This window comes from Salvia splendens, chromosome 7 (assembly GCF_004379255.2).
Source record: "Salvia splendens isolate huo1 chromosome 7, SspV2, whole genome shotgun sequence".
NCBI lineage: Eukaryota > Viridiplantae > Streptophyta > Magnoliopsida > Lamiales > Lamiaceae > Salvia > Salvia splendens.
In genome coordinates, this window is record NC_056038.1 from 17,315,199 (window position 1) to 17,332,390 (window position 17,192).

Here is a 17,192-nt window from a genome sequence, read left to right on the forward strand (position 1 = left end):
TACATCGAAACTCATTGCCCATGGATAAAGAAAAACCTTCTTTTATTTTTTTATTCGAAACGCCCTGTGATCTTCAACCAATTATGTGCTTCAATATAATTACCAGGAGTAAGTGCTATAGCCTGTTTCCAATACTCAGCAGCTTGATCAAACCAAGCCTCCGCAATTTCAGAATCGCCCCGGTGAATGGCCTGTTCTCCCCGGTCGAAATAGGTAGATTAATTCCTTCCCTTAGAACCGTACTTGAGAGTTTCCTATCTCTCCCTCCGTTCCAACTAAGTTGAGACAATTCTTATGAGTACAAAGATTAACAAATGAGTTAAATGATAAAATAATGTAGGAGATACAAGAGAGACTAAAGTAAAAGGGGATTAAAGTAAGAGCAACTGAATGTTTCATTTTAGGTGAAAAAAATAAATGACTCAACTTAGTTCGGACTTCCTGTAAAGGAATATGATCCAGTTTAGTTGGAATAGGAAGAGTATTAGAATAGAATTGAAAACAAAGGATAACATATGCATTACAAGAGAATTAAAAATCAATTTTGGAGAAAAGTAAAACGTATTAAAAGAGAATGCAAAGAAAAAAATATCTACACTAAAAGAGAGAATCAGCAAGATATAAAATCTACTTTACATTATAATCGAACTTGGGAATTTGAGAGGATCATTTATATATATTACTTAAGAATGGATCAAAATATATTATGATTTGTGGAATTACTGATGTATCTCCGCCACTACTTTGAGAGTTTCTCCTCCCTTATCTTTTGAAGACAAGCAAACTATGTTTCAGATCAATCACACAACTCTCCACTCCCAAATAAAAAATTTTGAAATAAAAAAAATAAAAAAGTTGAACTGCATATCACATGTGACACTATAAAATAATCTAGTCACTAGTTGATGTGGTAAATCATACACTTTTATCATACTAAGTGCTACTAATTTACAATACTTTATTTATAGTGAAGAGATTTAAAAGAATATTGGCATATAACCTTTGTAAGGAAGAGAAAAGAGAAAGGAAGAATATGGCAGACATTGTCAACATCATTACCTTTAATAATGGTTTGTGCTATAACTCATCTTTTGAATATTATGTTGCAATTGATTTACCAAAAAATTTTATTATACTTTTCATTTTCATATATGGCCCAGCTTCAGGTAGTGGAAACTTGAGACTTTGATTTCCCTTTCTTTCTTTGTTCGGATGTTTCTCAGAGATGGATGGAATTGAAGTGCAATCTGATCGTGTATATTGTTGCATAATTGAAATATTCGGACATATAGGCAAATACTCATTCCTCATCCACAAAAGTAATAAATACACCATCTATCCTCTAAAAATAAATACTTTGAGAATAATATAGATTTTATTGAGAAATTAACAAAATATGAGACATATAAGGAAAAAGTGATCGAAGTATTATTAGTACAGAATAAGCTCACTTCATAAAAGATAAAGACTTGCCAAAAATGAAACTGAACTAATTTTATGATACATACAAAATGAAAAAGGAGAGTATAGTTTGGGAACGGAGGGAGTATCATATTAACAAATTATTCTTTGACAAAGAAGTAAAAAAAATGTTTTCTCATTCATCTAATAATTCGGGGATTCCAATTATCTAGTGTGCTGCGAGACTCGCGTTACTCGTGAACTTCCAAAGTTGGTCACATTTCATATGGCCATTTCAATATCAATATAGAACCTTTCTATTTAATTAAGTTTCAATTCATTTTATTGATAGCAATAAGTTTGGGGATATGCATGATAAGGCTCGTTTCATGCATCGGTTCTGGGGAAAACTCTATACTTTATGGGAACTAATGTGTAACTTTGTGTTCAGGTGTGTAGGAAACCTGCCAGGTCGAGAATACCATATGCAGTCACCAAGGTTTAGGCGAAATCAAGAAGAAATGGAGTGAATTACAACATGCTGCTGAACTGATAAAGGAGAATCAAGGAAGCAACAGTAGGAGACAAAGGAGCACATTTTAAAGATCCTTTTTGCAAGGGCACAACTGACATTTTCCAAAATAGGTTGCCCTAAGGATCAGAGCCTCACGTCTTCCTATATAAAGGAAGGGAAATTAAAGAAGTGAGCAGCTCTTCTTGGCAGCTCAAGTTTCCCGAGCTCAAAATTTCTCTCCATTTTCTTAGTTAGTTTCTACACACTTGGAAGGGGGTGTTTCCCTGACTGTGGTGGTGTTATTAAATCGTTTATTTGTGTCCCTCCGTCTTGAGAGGGCGAAGAAACAATCCTACATTTTTGCCTAGTTTAACTTTACGCTTCGAAACAGTTGTTGACACTTGAATATTTTTGTAGTTTTTCTTCATTATTGCTGTCACTGACTTTGAATTTCATTTTTGGAATTTGTTGGAAGCTATTTTGAAGTCTGAATCATGGATGTTTTTTCTTGTGTTTGTTGAATTTCGTTTTGTAGAATTCGTCGATCTCTTGTTGGATGCTTTTCGCAATTGGTAGTTTTAGGAGGTCGAGATCTAGTTCATTTACGTTAACTTCACAGATCTGGGTTTGATTATGTTTGGTTTAGATATATCAATGTTAGATTGAGTAGATCTGGAGTTCTCTGTTTCGAGCTTGCATGATTATGACTTATTACTATTTTCTCTCGATGTTGCCTGGTCAAGTAGATTAGATCTGGTAGTTATGGTTTGATTTTCGCATTTACACCCGAATTCTAGTTTGCTTTCTTTTCAGATGTTTGAGTTCTTGTTTATGCTCTGTTTTTAGTCGAGCCAATAAAGAAGATGAAGTAGTTAGTTGTTAGGGTTCCGATTTGCAGCTTTTACACCAACTTTTACTTTTTGGCAGTTTTGCTGAGTTTGTTAGTTAAGGGGTTTGGTCCTCACTTGCTTTTACCTATTGTTTAGTTATTTCGAGAAAGTATTGGTATGATGGTCTCTACAAGCTTTTTCCAGCTGTTAGCATAGACTTAAGATCAGTTACTTTCTACTTCATCGCGAGATGTCTGCTTGATTTCCAGGTTGGTCAGTTAGAAGTTGTCGTAGGTAGATTCGTTCTTAGCATAGCTTAGTCCAGTTGACCAGTTCAGGCATGGTTTAGTTAAGTTGGTCAGTTAGATAAGTTTCTCTTAGGTTCGTTTGGTCAAGTAGATAAATCTTAACTCACTCTGTATGCGTGGCAGCAACCAATCCCCAAAATATAAGCACGTGGATAGACCTTTAGAAGTCGTCTTGATCAGTTAAACTTTTACCGCTTGATCCATCTGTGAGAAACTGCATATTAGGTTGAAGCGTGTCTTCTGGATCAGTCGATTGACATCCTCTGATCAGTCTGCGTTAATTTCGCTTAATTACATCACTTGTGATGCACTATTTTTTAGCACTACAACTACTTGCAAGTATACAAGGCAGAAATAGTATAGCTAAATGTTAGTACCGGGATATCGAACTCAAGGAATATAATTGCAACTGTCTATCATGTACTAAGCATCATATACTATCTAGAGAAACAAGAGTGTTGGGTTTGAAACTAAACAAAAATAAATAAAGTAAAAACATAAAACAAATAAGATAGAATTAGGCAAATAGAGGAATTTCAAGGATAATAATTTCACTAACTCTTTAGTTATTCTAATTAGTTCTACGTTCATCCGACTCAAGTTTTGCCATGAATTCTCCCTATCATGCATCAATACTCATGTCACAATTATTGTATGAATATATAAGATAAACGAATCAAAGTCATCACCGATAAAGATTGACAATAATCAAGGTAACGACCAATTAGTCGAACAAAAGTTCAAGAAAAATCAAGTGGAACGAGTTCTGAACATTAAACATAAATAGAACTACATAAAAATTAAATACTATCAAACCTCAAAATTCTATCGTTTAGTAATCCGTAGACAGATGAACTAAAACAATAATAAAAGTACGAGACATGAAATAAACAAACAAAACCCACGGTTGAATCTTGAAGTCTTCATGATCCTCTTGCCTTGCTTAAATCTCCAATAATGGTGGAAGAATTAGGTTATGAAGTAGAAAAGGAGGAGCCTTGAAGGCTCCCCTTTTGGGGGTTATGGAAGGGTGAATATTATGAATTAGGTTATGAGGTATTTATAGGCTTAAAAAGGATTTAAACTTGGTAAAAAGTTTCCTCCAAGTAATAGTAATTAAGGAATTTTCGTGCCCCATAGGTTAAGGAAAAGATTTAGCTTCATGAGGTAATGTCTTCTTTCCTTCCTTGAATTTCCACCTAAAATTCTGCACTTGAAAGCTTTGCGCGACTTTGGTATAACAACCATAATTTTCTCCACAAAACTCAGATTAAGATAATCAAGGTACCAATGCGAAGCTCTTTCAAAGACGAAAATGGCATGTAGAATACCCTAATCGGACTTCAGAATAGCCGGAAAATTGAGTTTAAACAGAGGCTGTCGTGCGCAAACATGCCCAGCGGGCGCTGGAGAGAGTCAGAACGTTCCGAAGTGATTTTCAGCGATCGGTGGCGTGCGCCAGAGGTCCGCTGGGTTGCCTTCTGCTCCAGCTTCCGAACTTTGACGTTTTTATGCCCTTTTTTAGCTCTATTTTGCACATTTTTCACAAAACACGTCAAAATACCAAAATAGATAAAATATGCAAATAATGGACATGTAATGCAACTTTGACACTCAAAACGAACCAAAAAAAGACCTTAAAATAGTGCAAAATCCGAGCGTATCAGCGTGCAATTCGAGAAACGATGAGTGAAAGAGACGAGCTTTCAATGCACTTTGAAGAATATTAAAACTAGTCAAAAGTATGTATGAGTAGAAACTGCAAAATTAAAAGCACTATCTCATGTAATGTTCATTTATTGACTTCTTCCTGTCCTTTTCAAATGAAGTTGATTACCTTATGTTCTCCTTAGTTTCGTCTCACCTCTAAATTTGTATAAAGAAAGTATAAGTGCAACGAAAAGTAATCAGTATAATCTTTTCACTATGCATGAAAAACTTTATGAGTACAAAAGGAAAGATCATAAAATATATTGTGCGTGTGAGTTGGCCAAGCATTAGAGAGATTAATGTCTAAGGCCAAAGAAATTAATGTCTAAGGCCAAAGAACTGAGGTTTGAGCCATCTCAAAGGACTTCTAAATGAATTTTTCGTCCCTGCCTACCTTAAATGCACTACACAAAAGTCGGCCTTTTCCAAGCACTGTATGTGCTCGAAAATGTCAAAAAGTACTCGGAAATAACCATATACCGAGCACAGATCGAGCACAAGATGTGCTCTGCAAATGGCTCGTCGAAAACATTTCTAAGGAAGTTCCGAGCACGACCATGAAAAGTGTCCGAGCACCGTGTGTGTGCTAGGAAAAAGACTCATCTGAAAGTTTTCCGAGCAGCGTGTGTGTGCTAGGAACTTTGCTAGCACTTATTAGTGCTCGGAATTCTCGTAATTGTATGTGTGCTAGGAAATTTGCTAGAACTAATTAGTACTCTAAATTCCCCTCACTGGAAATGTGCGACTACTTATTTGTGCTCGGATGTTTGCAAAAATTCAATATACAGGGTGGTTGTTTAGGGTTCCGTACACTTCAAAGGAAGTTAGCTGATTAGGCAGTTTAAAATACTAAATTGGTTCACTTCAGAGGAAGTTAGTTAAGGAGTTCAAAATACTACATTGTTCCACTTCAAATGGAGTTCATAACACTAGCCTCATGTCAATTGGTTGAACTGTTCAGCGAGGATCTTCAGCTGGTCTTGCAACGACGCTGTTTTCTGGTCTAACTCTTTACGCACTTTCGCAAGTTCGTCCTGCATCACAAGCTGTATATACTTCCGGCCATATTCATCTAGAGGACGTGGTGGAGGTGGAAAGTCGCTGACTCCCAACTATATCTTGTTCCTCAGCAGCATCCGCTGACAATTCAGCATCGAATCGGTCCAAGACATCCTCAAGTGTAGTGTCAATGGAAGATGAAGTTTTACGACTTGTATATCCTCCACGAGCTATTTCTACCATCCAAAAGATAATACATTATTGTGCGATATAAATACTGCTATAAAGTACAGAATACATCTATGACAAATGCAACACATAATTTCTAACCAAACATCATTTAAATTAGAGAGTAATGAAGAGGTGTAACTATACACATTTCATTCAGTTATCAATAAGCTGTCTTCTCAATGAAATTAAAGTTTACAACACTTAAGTAATAAGTTTCAAAAAGTCATTCCATACACTTTTTTATACTCATTGTTTCCTGTGAGTTATACACAAACCTACTTCTATGCAAATGAACGTATAGCGTGTTACAGATATCACCACAGAAGCATGGCGTTAACATCACCAAATTCAATAGATAACAATGATTTGTCATAATCTTGCACGTCACATGAGAAAATAACCCAAAAAATAGAAATGCTGAAAAAGCAAAAGGCAAGTTCATTCCTTAAACAGTCAGCATTCCTCTATGGGTCATTTACTTGCACGCCCCTTTTAGGTTAGGTCCATGATCATTTGTCATTTGATGGGGAGCTACTATCCTTTTGATGCAAAAATATGGACAGGATATTTTGCCATAAAAGAAATTGAACTAGTTCACTTAATACAGATAAGTGAAATCATCAGATAAATTGAATCAAGTAATCAATATCTTTGGCATATTACCTAATAAGGAATGTCCCAATTTCACCCAAATGTGTTATTATCAAGACTAAATTCATACGCAATTGGCAAACGACAACTTGGACACCAATTAAAGTTGATTGATAGAGAGGAAAATAACCAAACAAAACAAAACATATGCAGTACTGGAGTTTACTTTATTGGCTAGGATAACAGAGTGAGCACACTTCATTTCTCCACTTCAGTACTGGATTTTACAGCTTATCAATAGCTATGGATCCATCTCAAAATAGATTTAATACAAATTGAGGCATTTGGATTGAAATGAAGTAGTGATGCGAGGGAAAGAAGGTTAAAATCCATACACAATCAACATATAATTCATACACATGCAGATGCTAAACATAAGCATTGAAGATCAAACATAAAATCAAACATGCAGTCGCCAATCTAATAAAGTAAACAACTAAAATAAGCACAAATCCTCAATACCAAATAACAACAATGAAGCCTCACAAACTTCGAAGATCCAGCCCTGATCTATCCGAAAAACTCAAACTAACACAATTGTTTACTAAAATTAAAAGCTCGTGGCGGAAATACCGATGCATAAACAGAAGAACGAAAACTAGCAATCATTTTCTACCTGTTGCTGCCAAGTGAGAGAGAAATCTGCAGCGCCTCTACGAGTGGATTGGAGCAGGGGAATCTTCACTGAAATCTGCTGTTCCTCAATTTGAGAGAGCAGGGGAATCTTCACTGAAATCTGCTGTTCCTCAATTTGAGAGAGCAGCGGAGAGATTTGAGGAATCCGGCGGAGCAAGAGAGACGGAGAGATTTGAGGATTAGGCGGTGAGAAACTAAGGAATTTTCGATAGTATGAAATTGTGGGTGGGAAACTGTATATTATTTTTAGCGCGAGAGTTGAGTATTTTTTTTAAGTACTTATTTTTCCGAGAATTGTGGATGGAAATTGTGTGTTTTATAAAAAATTTGAAGTTATTGAGCACCTGAATTTGTGCTAGGAAAGTGTTGCTAGCACCATGTAATGTGCTCGTAATCTACCGAGCAATACACCGAGGACATTTAATTCACTCGCAAATTGGTAGTCGGAAAATGAAAAATCCTCAGATTTTCCGAGCACTTTGTTGGTGCTCGAAAACCGCTCGGATTTTTTCAAACCTGCTCGGAGGTTTTGCATTTTGCTCGGAAAGTGCATGGAATGGAGCTGAGGGGAAAAGTGCTTGGAAACAGGTGATTTTCTTGTGGTGATGTACGCATCAATCAAACACTTAAATGTATTAACATAAAAAATTAATGACTAGTTTGACAAATGCTTATAGTAAGTATAAAGAGATTTATAAGATTACTTTGGTATGATGTAGAAATTGAGGAGAATGATAATGCGGTAGATGAAAAGTATTCCCCCCGTTCTAGGGAAGATGATACATTCCTAGGTCTCACGAGAAAATATGTTGGATGTTTTAAACTATTAAAGATGAATACAGTGAGACAATCGAAAAAATTGTTGAGTATTTTAAAATAGAAAAAAATAATATTGTAAGAGAGAGAAAATGTAGCGGTATATTTAAATTATTTCCTAAATAGGTAAAGTGTTATTTTTAGTGGGACGAATGAAAATGAAATACGACCATCTTTAGTGGTGGGATATATGGACTACGATTTACCATTGTCCTAATTAATACTGCTTATTTCATTACTAATTACTTATTTATACTTATTTTCCACAATTAATTTTGCCTAAATAAAGATGAATGACCGGTACGAGTTCACGCATCCAATTCTCTACTATTTCAAAAACTGACATGGTATTTACAAAAAATTGTTACCATTTTAAGTATGATGCTATAACTGGAAATGTGATAAGGGCATCATTTGAAAAAAACAATGAAATCATTGATGTACATATTAGCCAATATAGTTTTGTTGACATAACAAGATTTAGTGTACAAAGGGAGGGTTAGAAATTGTAACAAGAATGTGGGAAGTTAGAGATAATATATAAGTACAACTAGCTATGTTGATGCTCACCTAGCCATGACCAAACTATATCCTAAGGCAGTTTTTATATTTTGTCTTAGCAAATGCTGATAGTCCATCAAATTACCACTAGATTTCTTCATCTCCACTAAATGGTATGAAGGGACAATTTCATAGATCTCTACATCAATGGACAATGCATATTTCACACACCCCTCTAGCTTGAACGAACCTCGCTCCTTCTTCGTTAGTTTGAACCCCGACTGGCATGCAACATTGACACGATGCAAGCAACCGAGCTTGTTGTTGTGAACCGGGCATCCTCCTTCTCGTCCTGACTCACAAACAAACTTGACAAGTCTAATCCGCTCGAGAGAGAAATGATGTCAAATGCATTCAGATTATCCGGCCTTGCAAGCTCCATAACATCGAGCTCTAAGGGTATCGTAACAATATTATCCATGTTCACCTCGTTTGCCACAGGATGTTTGGAAGTTAAGCCTTTCTTGAACCAGGGATGTTCCATGATTCTTGCAATGGAAATCCTAGTTTTGGGATTTGGATCAAGAATCTTGGATAACAACCTCTTTACTTCAGAAGAGAACCAAGTAGGGCATTTGTAAATACCTTTGGCTATCTTCCTATACATATCCATGAGATTCCTACAATGGAACGGAAGATGGCCCGTGAGCATCACAAACAGTATCACACCGCATGACCAGATGTCGGATTTGGCCCCATCATACCCTTTTTCTACTTATAACCTCATGAGAAACATATGCTGGAGTCCCACACGTGGTGCGAAGTAAACCATCTTGTCGTTTAGACTCTGCGAGTGTACTTAAACCAAAATCCGACACCTTCAAGTTCCCATCTTCGTCTAGAAGAAGATTCTCGGGTTTTAAATCACGGTGATAGACGCCTCTATTGTGGCAAAAATCAACAGCGCAAATCAGTTGTCGGAAGTAGGTCCTCGCGGTTTCTTCCTTAAATCTCCCTTTGACAATCCTCTTGAAAAGCTCGCCGCCTTTTGCATATTCCATCACAAAGTATATCTTTGTTTTTGTGGCCATTACTTCCTCAAGATGCATTATGTTTTGGTGCCTTACCAAATTCATGATAGATATCTCACGTTTGATCTGAGCTCAACTTTCACTATTTTTTGTTTATCAATAACCTTGATCGCCACTCTCTGTCCTGTTCTAACATTCCTACTGTAATGACAGCCCCTTTGTATCATCTTGTCAAGAACGGTAAAGTTGAACCAAATAAATTCTAGTTCCTTAATTTGGGTTTCGGAATGGAAGTATTTTCATTCGTGAACGCGTAGTGTTGTTAACTCGTAAACGGAAAATTTAAAATGATACAAGAGCAAACTAGAACGAATTCGCGTTCTTATTTACTTCTCTAATTAAACAATATACACTCAAACAAGAGAAAAACTAAGAATTTAGATTTTGTTTCTAATAAGATTTATTACATACACTTAAGTAACTATGTTACAAATTGAGGGTATACAAATAGGAAAAACGTGTGTCTCTCTTCGAGCCAAGCTACACTCCCGTGTCCGATCGGCCGTCGGGCCGAGAGCAGCTAGCCATGGCGCGGGAGGCCGTTTCCAGCCAACTACCCCTTCACCTCTACAAAATGCAAAATGTGACAAGTAAATAAGATAATTAGATTGCCAAAAGCTAATAAAACGAAGTAAGCAAGTAGGGGGGAAATTGAGGAAAAAGACAACACCACCTTTCTAAAGAGAACTCAAGACTCGCCTGAAATGGCAGCGTCTCTTCCAGCCTTCCCCCACCAGCCGAGAGCTGCCAAACGAAAGAAAAGGAGTAGAACCCAAGTCAAAACTGACAAAGAAAACCTTACACTCTTTTAGCAGCACCCATTCTCTCATTAACTACAAGCAAACAATCAAATTTAATGGCCAAGTACTAGGTAACCATGTGAGGACAAGATGGAATTGATACTCAAGGACCTCGTACTCCAAATAGCACCAAAGTGTCCTAAGTAGAAGGCTGCAAAAGGGGATCAAGGACAAGAGAGGTACGGTGCATAAGAACAAGGAAATCAGCCATTTAATTCCCTCATAGTCACACACTTTGGCGCCTATAAGAGACCCCCTCCATATGCATCAAGTTCTACCCACCACACACTACAAATTTCAGCCGCATATAGAGAAGAAAGTGGAGCTTTTGTGAGCAACAACTAGGGTAGCCCCATTCCATCACAGTCACAAGAGGTACCACAACACTTGCACTTTTAGAGAGCATCATAGCTAGCATAAGGGCATAGATCCATGAATGCTAAAGAAATTTAGTTTTGGAACTTAGCAATACCATCAAATAAGACCACATGACAATGAACAATATGAAATAATAACCACAGCCAATTAATCCGAAGTCATTAGAGTTTCGCGCCTTATACAGATTTCATGGAATGATAACGTCACAAAAACTAGGCAACAAGCTTAAGAGTCTGCAGTTAATCTTTAGTATGAGACTTGAGGAAGTACCATAACTTGCCTAATTTCTAAATCACGCAATAAAGAGACGGTTTCGTCTAAGGAAATCATAAGTTAGCAGAGTTAAGGAGACTTAGCTCTAGGGCCGAAGAAACTGCCACGAACGCCACCGAAGACGATAAAGCCGCGAGGGCAGCCGCGGCAGCTCCTGGTGCAGCGGCGGCCCAAGGGCAGCTGCGGCGGCAGCTGCGAGCAACCAAGAGGCCGGTAGCCTCACGCCGGAGGTGAGGATGACAACGGCAGAGCGCGGCGCTGAACGGAAGAAAAACCCGCGTACTCCGCGGTGTTACGGCTAATCCGGAGATGCCGGAAGGAGAAGAAAGGAGGCGATGCTCCCTCCCTTTCCGCGACGACGGCGGGGCTGACCACGATGAAACACGGAGGCGACGGTGGTGGCCGACGGGCGAGGCGCCGCTGTGTCCGTCTCGAGCTAGGGTTTCCTTCCCTAAATCGGGAACTCGAAAGTGGGGCGAGAAAACGGGGAATGGTAGAGATGGAGGCGGTGCCGCGAGAGAAGGGGACGACGGTAGGAGGGGGGCGCCTCCGTGAGGCGCGGCAGGGGCGGCTGCCTGCAATGTCAACGAGAGGAGGGAGAGAGATGGAGAAGTTAGGGATTTGGAATTAATTTGGGGGAGGAATTGGATTGTGGAGAAGAGAAGAGAGAGACAGTCGACGGATGGGAGTATATTTTAAATTTGGGCTTTGCCATTTTTTTTGGTTGGGCTTCCCTTCTTTTATTTTGGGCCAGGGAGTTTAATAAAAAAATATGGTTGGACTCCCTTATTTTAATTGTTTGGGCCACCTTCTCCTCAATTTAAATTGGGCCACGGTTTTATTTAAATTTGGGCCACTGCCCTTAATAATTTTGGGGCCATGGAATTTAATTCTTTGGGCCATAAGAAATGTAGGTCATTTTAATACTTTGACCAATAAATAATTAAATTGGACTTTTGTCATTTTAATCCAGAAGGATTAATTTATGTTGCACCATTAATAAGACAAAATATGGAGGGGGCTACTAATTATAACACTAGTATGACAAGAACATCGAATTTAATTTATAGACTCTCCTAATGTTTTGCCAAATTAAATGATAGGTAGCCGTTATTTAATTTCACGACAATAAAGTTAAAAATCTTGGGGATTTATCTAATGCTCGAATAATTCGGCAAATTCCCAAATAAATTAAATCACTTGATTTAATTAATACTTAAAGATTTTATGGATTTAGGAAGAAGGAAATAAAAATAATCACACGCTTAGGAATGCATGCACGCTAAATAAATAGTTACTTAAGTCTAATTTAAGTATACTTATTGTTCATAAAGGGGCGTCGTCGCACGTCAAGTGAGATCAAGTCAAGGGACTGTCAATTGAAGAATTAAGCGAACAAGGTGGGCTTTCTTTCGAAATGTGATTTTATGTGAAAACGTGAATATATTTTAAATATGTTGTCATGCCACGTTTAGTTTTATGATTACCTATCTGCTTGGCTATGCCAAACATGTTAAATCAAATTCGGGTCCTAATAGGGCCGCAAACCCTACTCGGACTAGTGTACACATATGGGGACTGTGTGCTAGCTTTCGAGTTGGCCGGTCCAGTGACCGTCGTGGAATGTGGCCACATTCCCGGTTCACATAAGTTCAGATATGGTAATATGTTATGTGATTGTGCAATCAAATTCATGAAATAAAAAAAAGTATTTAGTGACTCGGGCCTTATTTCAAATAAAAATCTTGTGTTCACTCAACTATGGCTGACAATTAAATAAGAATTGTTTTTGGCACTAAGTCCACTGGGTATACCAAATACTCAGCCCTGCATTTTTATTTTTCTAACGTGCAGGTTGAAGGTGATCGAGGTGTTGAAGGTGTTGGGAAGGACTTATGAATAAGTAGTTAGGTAGCTAAAATAACATGTCTCCATACATGTTATTTTGTCTTAGAACCTTCCGCTGCAAATTTAAGTATTACTCTAGTAAAACAATGTAATCGGCCTAAATACTCTGTTTTTTTACTTGGTTGTACCCATTCGCCTTCAAGACTATTTTTTTCGAGTTAAGTATTCCTTTTATGATTAGTTTATGGTTAATGAGTTTAATTTAGTTGCGAAATAACTAAGCTCACTAGCATTAGGGAGTTGTGGTCGTGACACCTACCATAGTAAACTTTTGCGAAAGCGCCTTGACCTAACATCCTCCCTACTTCATATTTCTAAATCAATATGTTCTCCTTCGTCTCCATAAAATGGGGTTGTTGTGAAATGCAATAGAGATCGTACCTTGATGAAGATTGAAGCAGAGAGAGCTTCGGGTGGGTTGGATCCAAAGCCACATAAAGGAATGCTGAGGTGAGGTGACCACATTTTTTTTCTTGTTGGTATAAATATGGACGAATACAAACTAGCTATTTAAGGAATGTGTTTATGTTTCGTGCATATACTAAAATCTCAAGTATTTCAAATACTATTTACTTTTATTTTTAATAGACTATTGAATATCTACCTATGACATTATAAAATTTTTGCCTACCATGTTCAAACTCAAGATCACAAATTCTTATATCAACATGATATTTCCTATCCTACATTTATTAATGATGTGAATGAAATAGTATTCCATTTCTCTCTTATAGATCTTATATATTTTTGTTTGGTATGTTTATAAAGTCATAAACGTTTATTTCCTTTGGCTGAATTAGAATCAAAATAAAAACAGAGCTAGGAAATAAGTTGAGGAGCTTTTTATGTGCAATGAACGGCATCCAATCGGGTAAAACTGTCACGATAATCCACACGGACCGGGTAAACTCACGGCAATCTACCCCAGTGAGTCAGGTGAGTTGTGCGAAATTTTCCATAGCCTCGTACCCAAACGAATCACCCAATATTGTAAGTTTTGCAAACTTGTCTCCACATTCCACACAAAAACCATTTCTATATGAGGGGATTCTGCACTGTTTTGGGCATTATTCAATATATGAAATTACTCATAAAAACATATTTAAAATACAAGGAAGAATAGGAATTAGAAGGGATAAGAAGATTCAACATATGAACTTCATCATCTTAGGGACAAACTAGCACTGACTACTGAAAATGGTCATGATATCTATGGTTCAAATTATTTGTACTGTAATTTACATTAGATAGACACCGGCAACGCTGAAAACGTAAACGTGCCAAAAATATTATGTGTCAGAATGAATTAAAGTTACATTAGGAACAATACGTGATTTGATACCCCAGATATGCTAGGAGCAATGTCATTATCTAGGACCACTGCATTTACATTATACTCCCTCCGTCTCTGAAATTTTGTCGCATTTTTTTTTCATTTCCATCAGTCCCACAAAATTTGTCACATTTCACCTTTTACCATTTTTTGTAGTAGATCCTACATTCCATTAACTTATTCTCACTCACATTTTATTATAAAACTAATACTTTAAAAGTAGGACCCACATCCTATCAACTTTTTCAACCAACATTCTATTAAATTTTTTAAAAGCCATGTCCGGTCAAATTATGACAAAATTTAGGGGACAGATGGAGTAATCACTTAGTTTCATCACTAACTTCAAATAACCTTTACAATTAATAAATGATTTAAAAATTTGAGTATAAATTCAGATGCATTGAAAAGTGTATTTGGACCAAGAAACTGAGATTGCAATGAACTCAAGCAAGAGAAGAATGAGATACCAGATATGTCACACAGAAAAATCCGAAGAAACACCCAACATAGTAGTAATAGAAAAAAATGGTAAGAATCCAAACAATATGAGGCACTAAGATGATGGTGCAGTCTTTTTCTTAGTAGGAATTGGCACTTGAATAAACCCAAATTTCTTCCTCTGAATGAAGTATTGCTTATGCAAACTCCCATGACCTCCATCATCACTCTTATTCGGATGCAGAATAAGCCTGCTCTGTTCCCTCAGCATCTGGCTCAACGACACATGATGCCTCTCCGTCATCACTTCGTCCTCCACCACCACCTTCCTGCTACTACTCACCACGTTCGCCATCGACCTCATCTCCTTCTTCTCCTTCCTCTCCCCTCCCCCGCGCGAGTTCCTCAGCTTCAACTTGGCAATGCCACGCTGCACATGTGTCCTTGAGAATCTATCCTCTATTGAGAACTCCGAGGATTTGCTCTCATCCTCGGATTTCTCAATGCTGGCTTGCTTGGCCTTCTGAGACAGGGCCTTGTATTCCTCGAAGGAGAGCGTGATCCCATCGCAGTGGCTGGTTTGGGCGAGGGCAATGGCCTCAACAGCCTTGGCGGCGTCCTCCATTTTCTTGGCGGCATTGAGCCTCATCTCGGCCATTCGGATGCAATCCTTTGTGCGCTCTATCTCCGCCATCGCCTCCATCACCTCGTACCTTGAGGCCTCCGTCATCTTCTTGAACTGCTCGGCCTCGAACGTGATGGCCTGCTCGTGGTTCGACAGGGTTAGATGATGATTCTGTTGCTCTTGCATTTGCATCATGTTTGCCCTGTGAAGCAAAATTTTATCTTTTCTTAGATTCTTGTTGAGGGACTCAACAGAGGCTTCAATTGCAGCGAGATCAACCGACGTTTTGCTCAGGTTCAGCTTCGCTTGGTTGAGCTCACGGAACATGAGCCCGGGCGAGGGCCACGTCGGGTTCTCGTCGATGAAGGAGGAGAATTCCGGGATGAGATTCAGTTTGAGGTCTTGGACGAATCTCTTTGCTGCCTCGAGCTCGTTCAAGACGCTCAGTGTTTGCTTCTCTTTCATTATAAGATCCCTCTCCAGTTGCACCGCCTGTTCCTCAATCTTCTCCACATCGAACGCCTCGTTCTTGTGCTGCAACCATCACAAATATTGTCAGTCAGTCGGTTACAGACTCAATGTCCCACATCAGCCGTAAGAGCAATCGGTACGAAGTTTATAGACTAAATAGTAGGCTAGTCTTATGGGATAAGTTCTCATGTTTGATTTGTAACATTGGTGCTTTTATTGAGAGCCCAAGCAACTCGGAGTGGTGGCCCACAAAGAACTCGCCATGACTAACGAGCAGGTTTGGGGCTGACTCGAAGTGCTGGCCCATTGAGTTAGTCACATGGTTGGGACGTACTTACAATTTACTCCCTCGTCCCATTAAATATACCATATAATATTTGGTTTCAGCATGAGATTTTATGTAGTGTCGTGAGTTGTTTTTTATGTTATTTTCTTTTTGTAAGAGAGAGGAAAAAATAGGTTTATAGGTATTATTTTCATTATATGAAATGTTTTGTTTTTAATAGGAAAATGTTTTGTTTTTAATGGAACAAAGAAAGAGTACATGATTAACTCATCCAAATCCTACACAAACACTTCAAACTTGAAACTAACATTATAGCATAAGAAACAAGAAAGAAGAAAAGCAATTACAGTGGGAAGATCAGGTAAGTGAGGAGGAATCCAAGGGCCACTGCCGCCGAAGTGGTCGACAGCCTCCTTGACGGACTCGAACGGAGGAGAAGTGTCGATTTCCACCCGGGGGTCGATGATCTTTTTGGTATCGGCGGCTTCTGCCATATATGTGGAATGTGTTTTGAGTGATGAACTTGGAATTCAGAGAAATAGAATGTTCGTTAACAAGTGCGGGAATATATGGAGATTATTGGGATTAGAATTGGAGTAAATGAGCATAATTGCAATCATGGTGTTTTGGGGTAAAACAAGGGACCATGTATAAAGATTTCTGGGATTCTATTTCTATATTATACTGAGCTGTATAGTACATTGGATTAGAGTGAATCCTGATTGAAAAGAGAAACTTAGGACCATATGCTTTTAGAGAGAGTGCGTGCTCAGTGCTCACGTGTACTAGCATGTAGTATTGTGCTTCGCCTTCGTCCAAAATATTATTGAGACCGTTCATTACAAACAACAATTCATTTCAACAGCATAGCATATTCTATTGCAATAAAGCGTTTTTCTTTTTATGTCGTCCCATTAAAAATGAAATACTCTCTATGTTCCATTAGAAATGAAATGTTTTCTTTTTTTTTTGTTGTCTCATTAAAAATG

At 38.0% G+C, this 17,192-nt stretch overlaps 1 protein-coding gene, 2 long non-coding RNA genes and 1 pseudogene across 4 annotated transcripts; all 4 read right to left on the minus strand.

Moving 5' to 3' along the window:
* Positions 1–5,603: 5,603 nt before the first annotated feature.
* LOC121741816 lies at positions 5,604–7,658 on the minus strand. Its single transcript, XR_006037937.1, has 2 exons — positions 7,261–7,658; positions 5,604–5,998 (listed from the first exon to the last, which is right to left on the minus strand). It is a non-coding gene; the product is annotated as an uncharacterized LOC121741816 (long non-coding RNA).
* A 966-nt stretch (positions 7,659–8,624) lies between these two features.
* Positions 8,625–13,391, minus strand: LOC121741814 (annotated as a pseudogene).
* LOC121741815 lies at positions 9,993–11,822 on the minus strand. The gene is made up of 2 exons (XR_006037936.1): positions 10,362–11,822; positions 9,993–10,255 (listed from the first exon to the last, which is right to left on the minus strand). It is a non-coding gene; the product is annotated as an uncharacterized LOC121741815 (long non-coding RNA).
* Positions 13,392–14,795: 1,404 nt separating the features above from the next.
* Positions 14,796–16,971, minus strand: LOC121742595 (WEB family protein At3g51720-like). 2 transcript variants are annotated; one of them, XM_042135789.1, is made up of 3 exons: positions 16,551–16,971; positions 15,730–15,980; positions 14,796–15,648 (listed from the first exon to the last, which is right to left on the minus strand). In XM_042135789.1, exons 1-3 carry the CDS (start codon positions 16,695–16,697, stop codon positions 14,937–14,939), a joined length of 1,110 nt encoding a protein of 369 aa, XP_041991723.1. In that variant the 5' UTR covers positions 16,698–16,971; the 3' UTR covers positions 14,796–14,936. The 2 variants fall into 2 exon arrangements, with proteins under 2 accessions (XP_041991723.1, XP_041991722.1); XM_042135788.1 differs by having other exon boundaries at positions 14,796–15,980; positions 16,551–16,963.
* Positions 16,972–17,192: the final 221 nt, after the last annotated feature.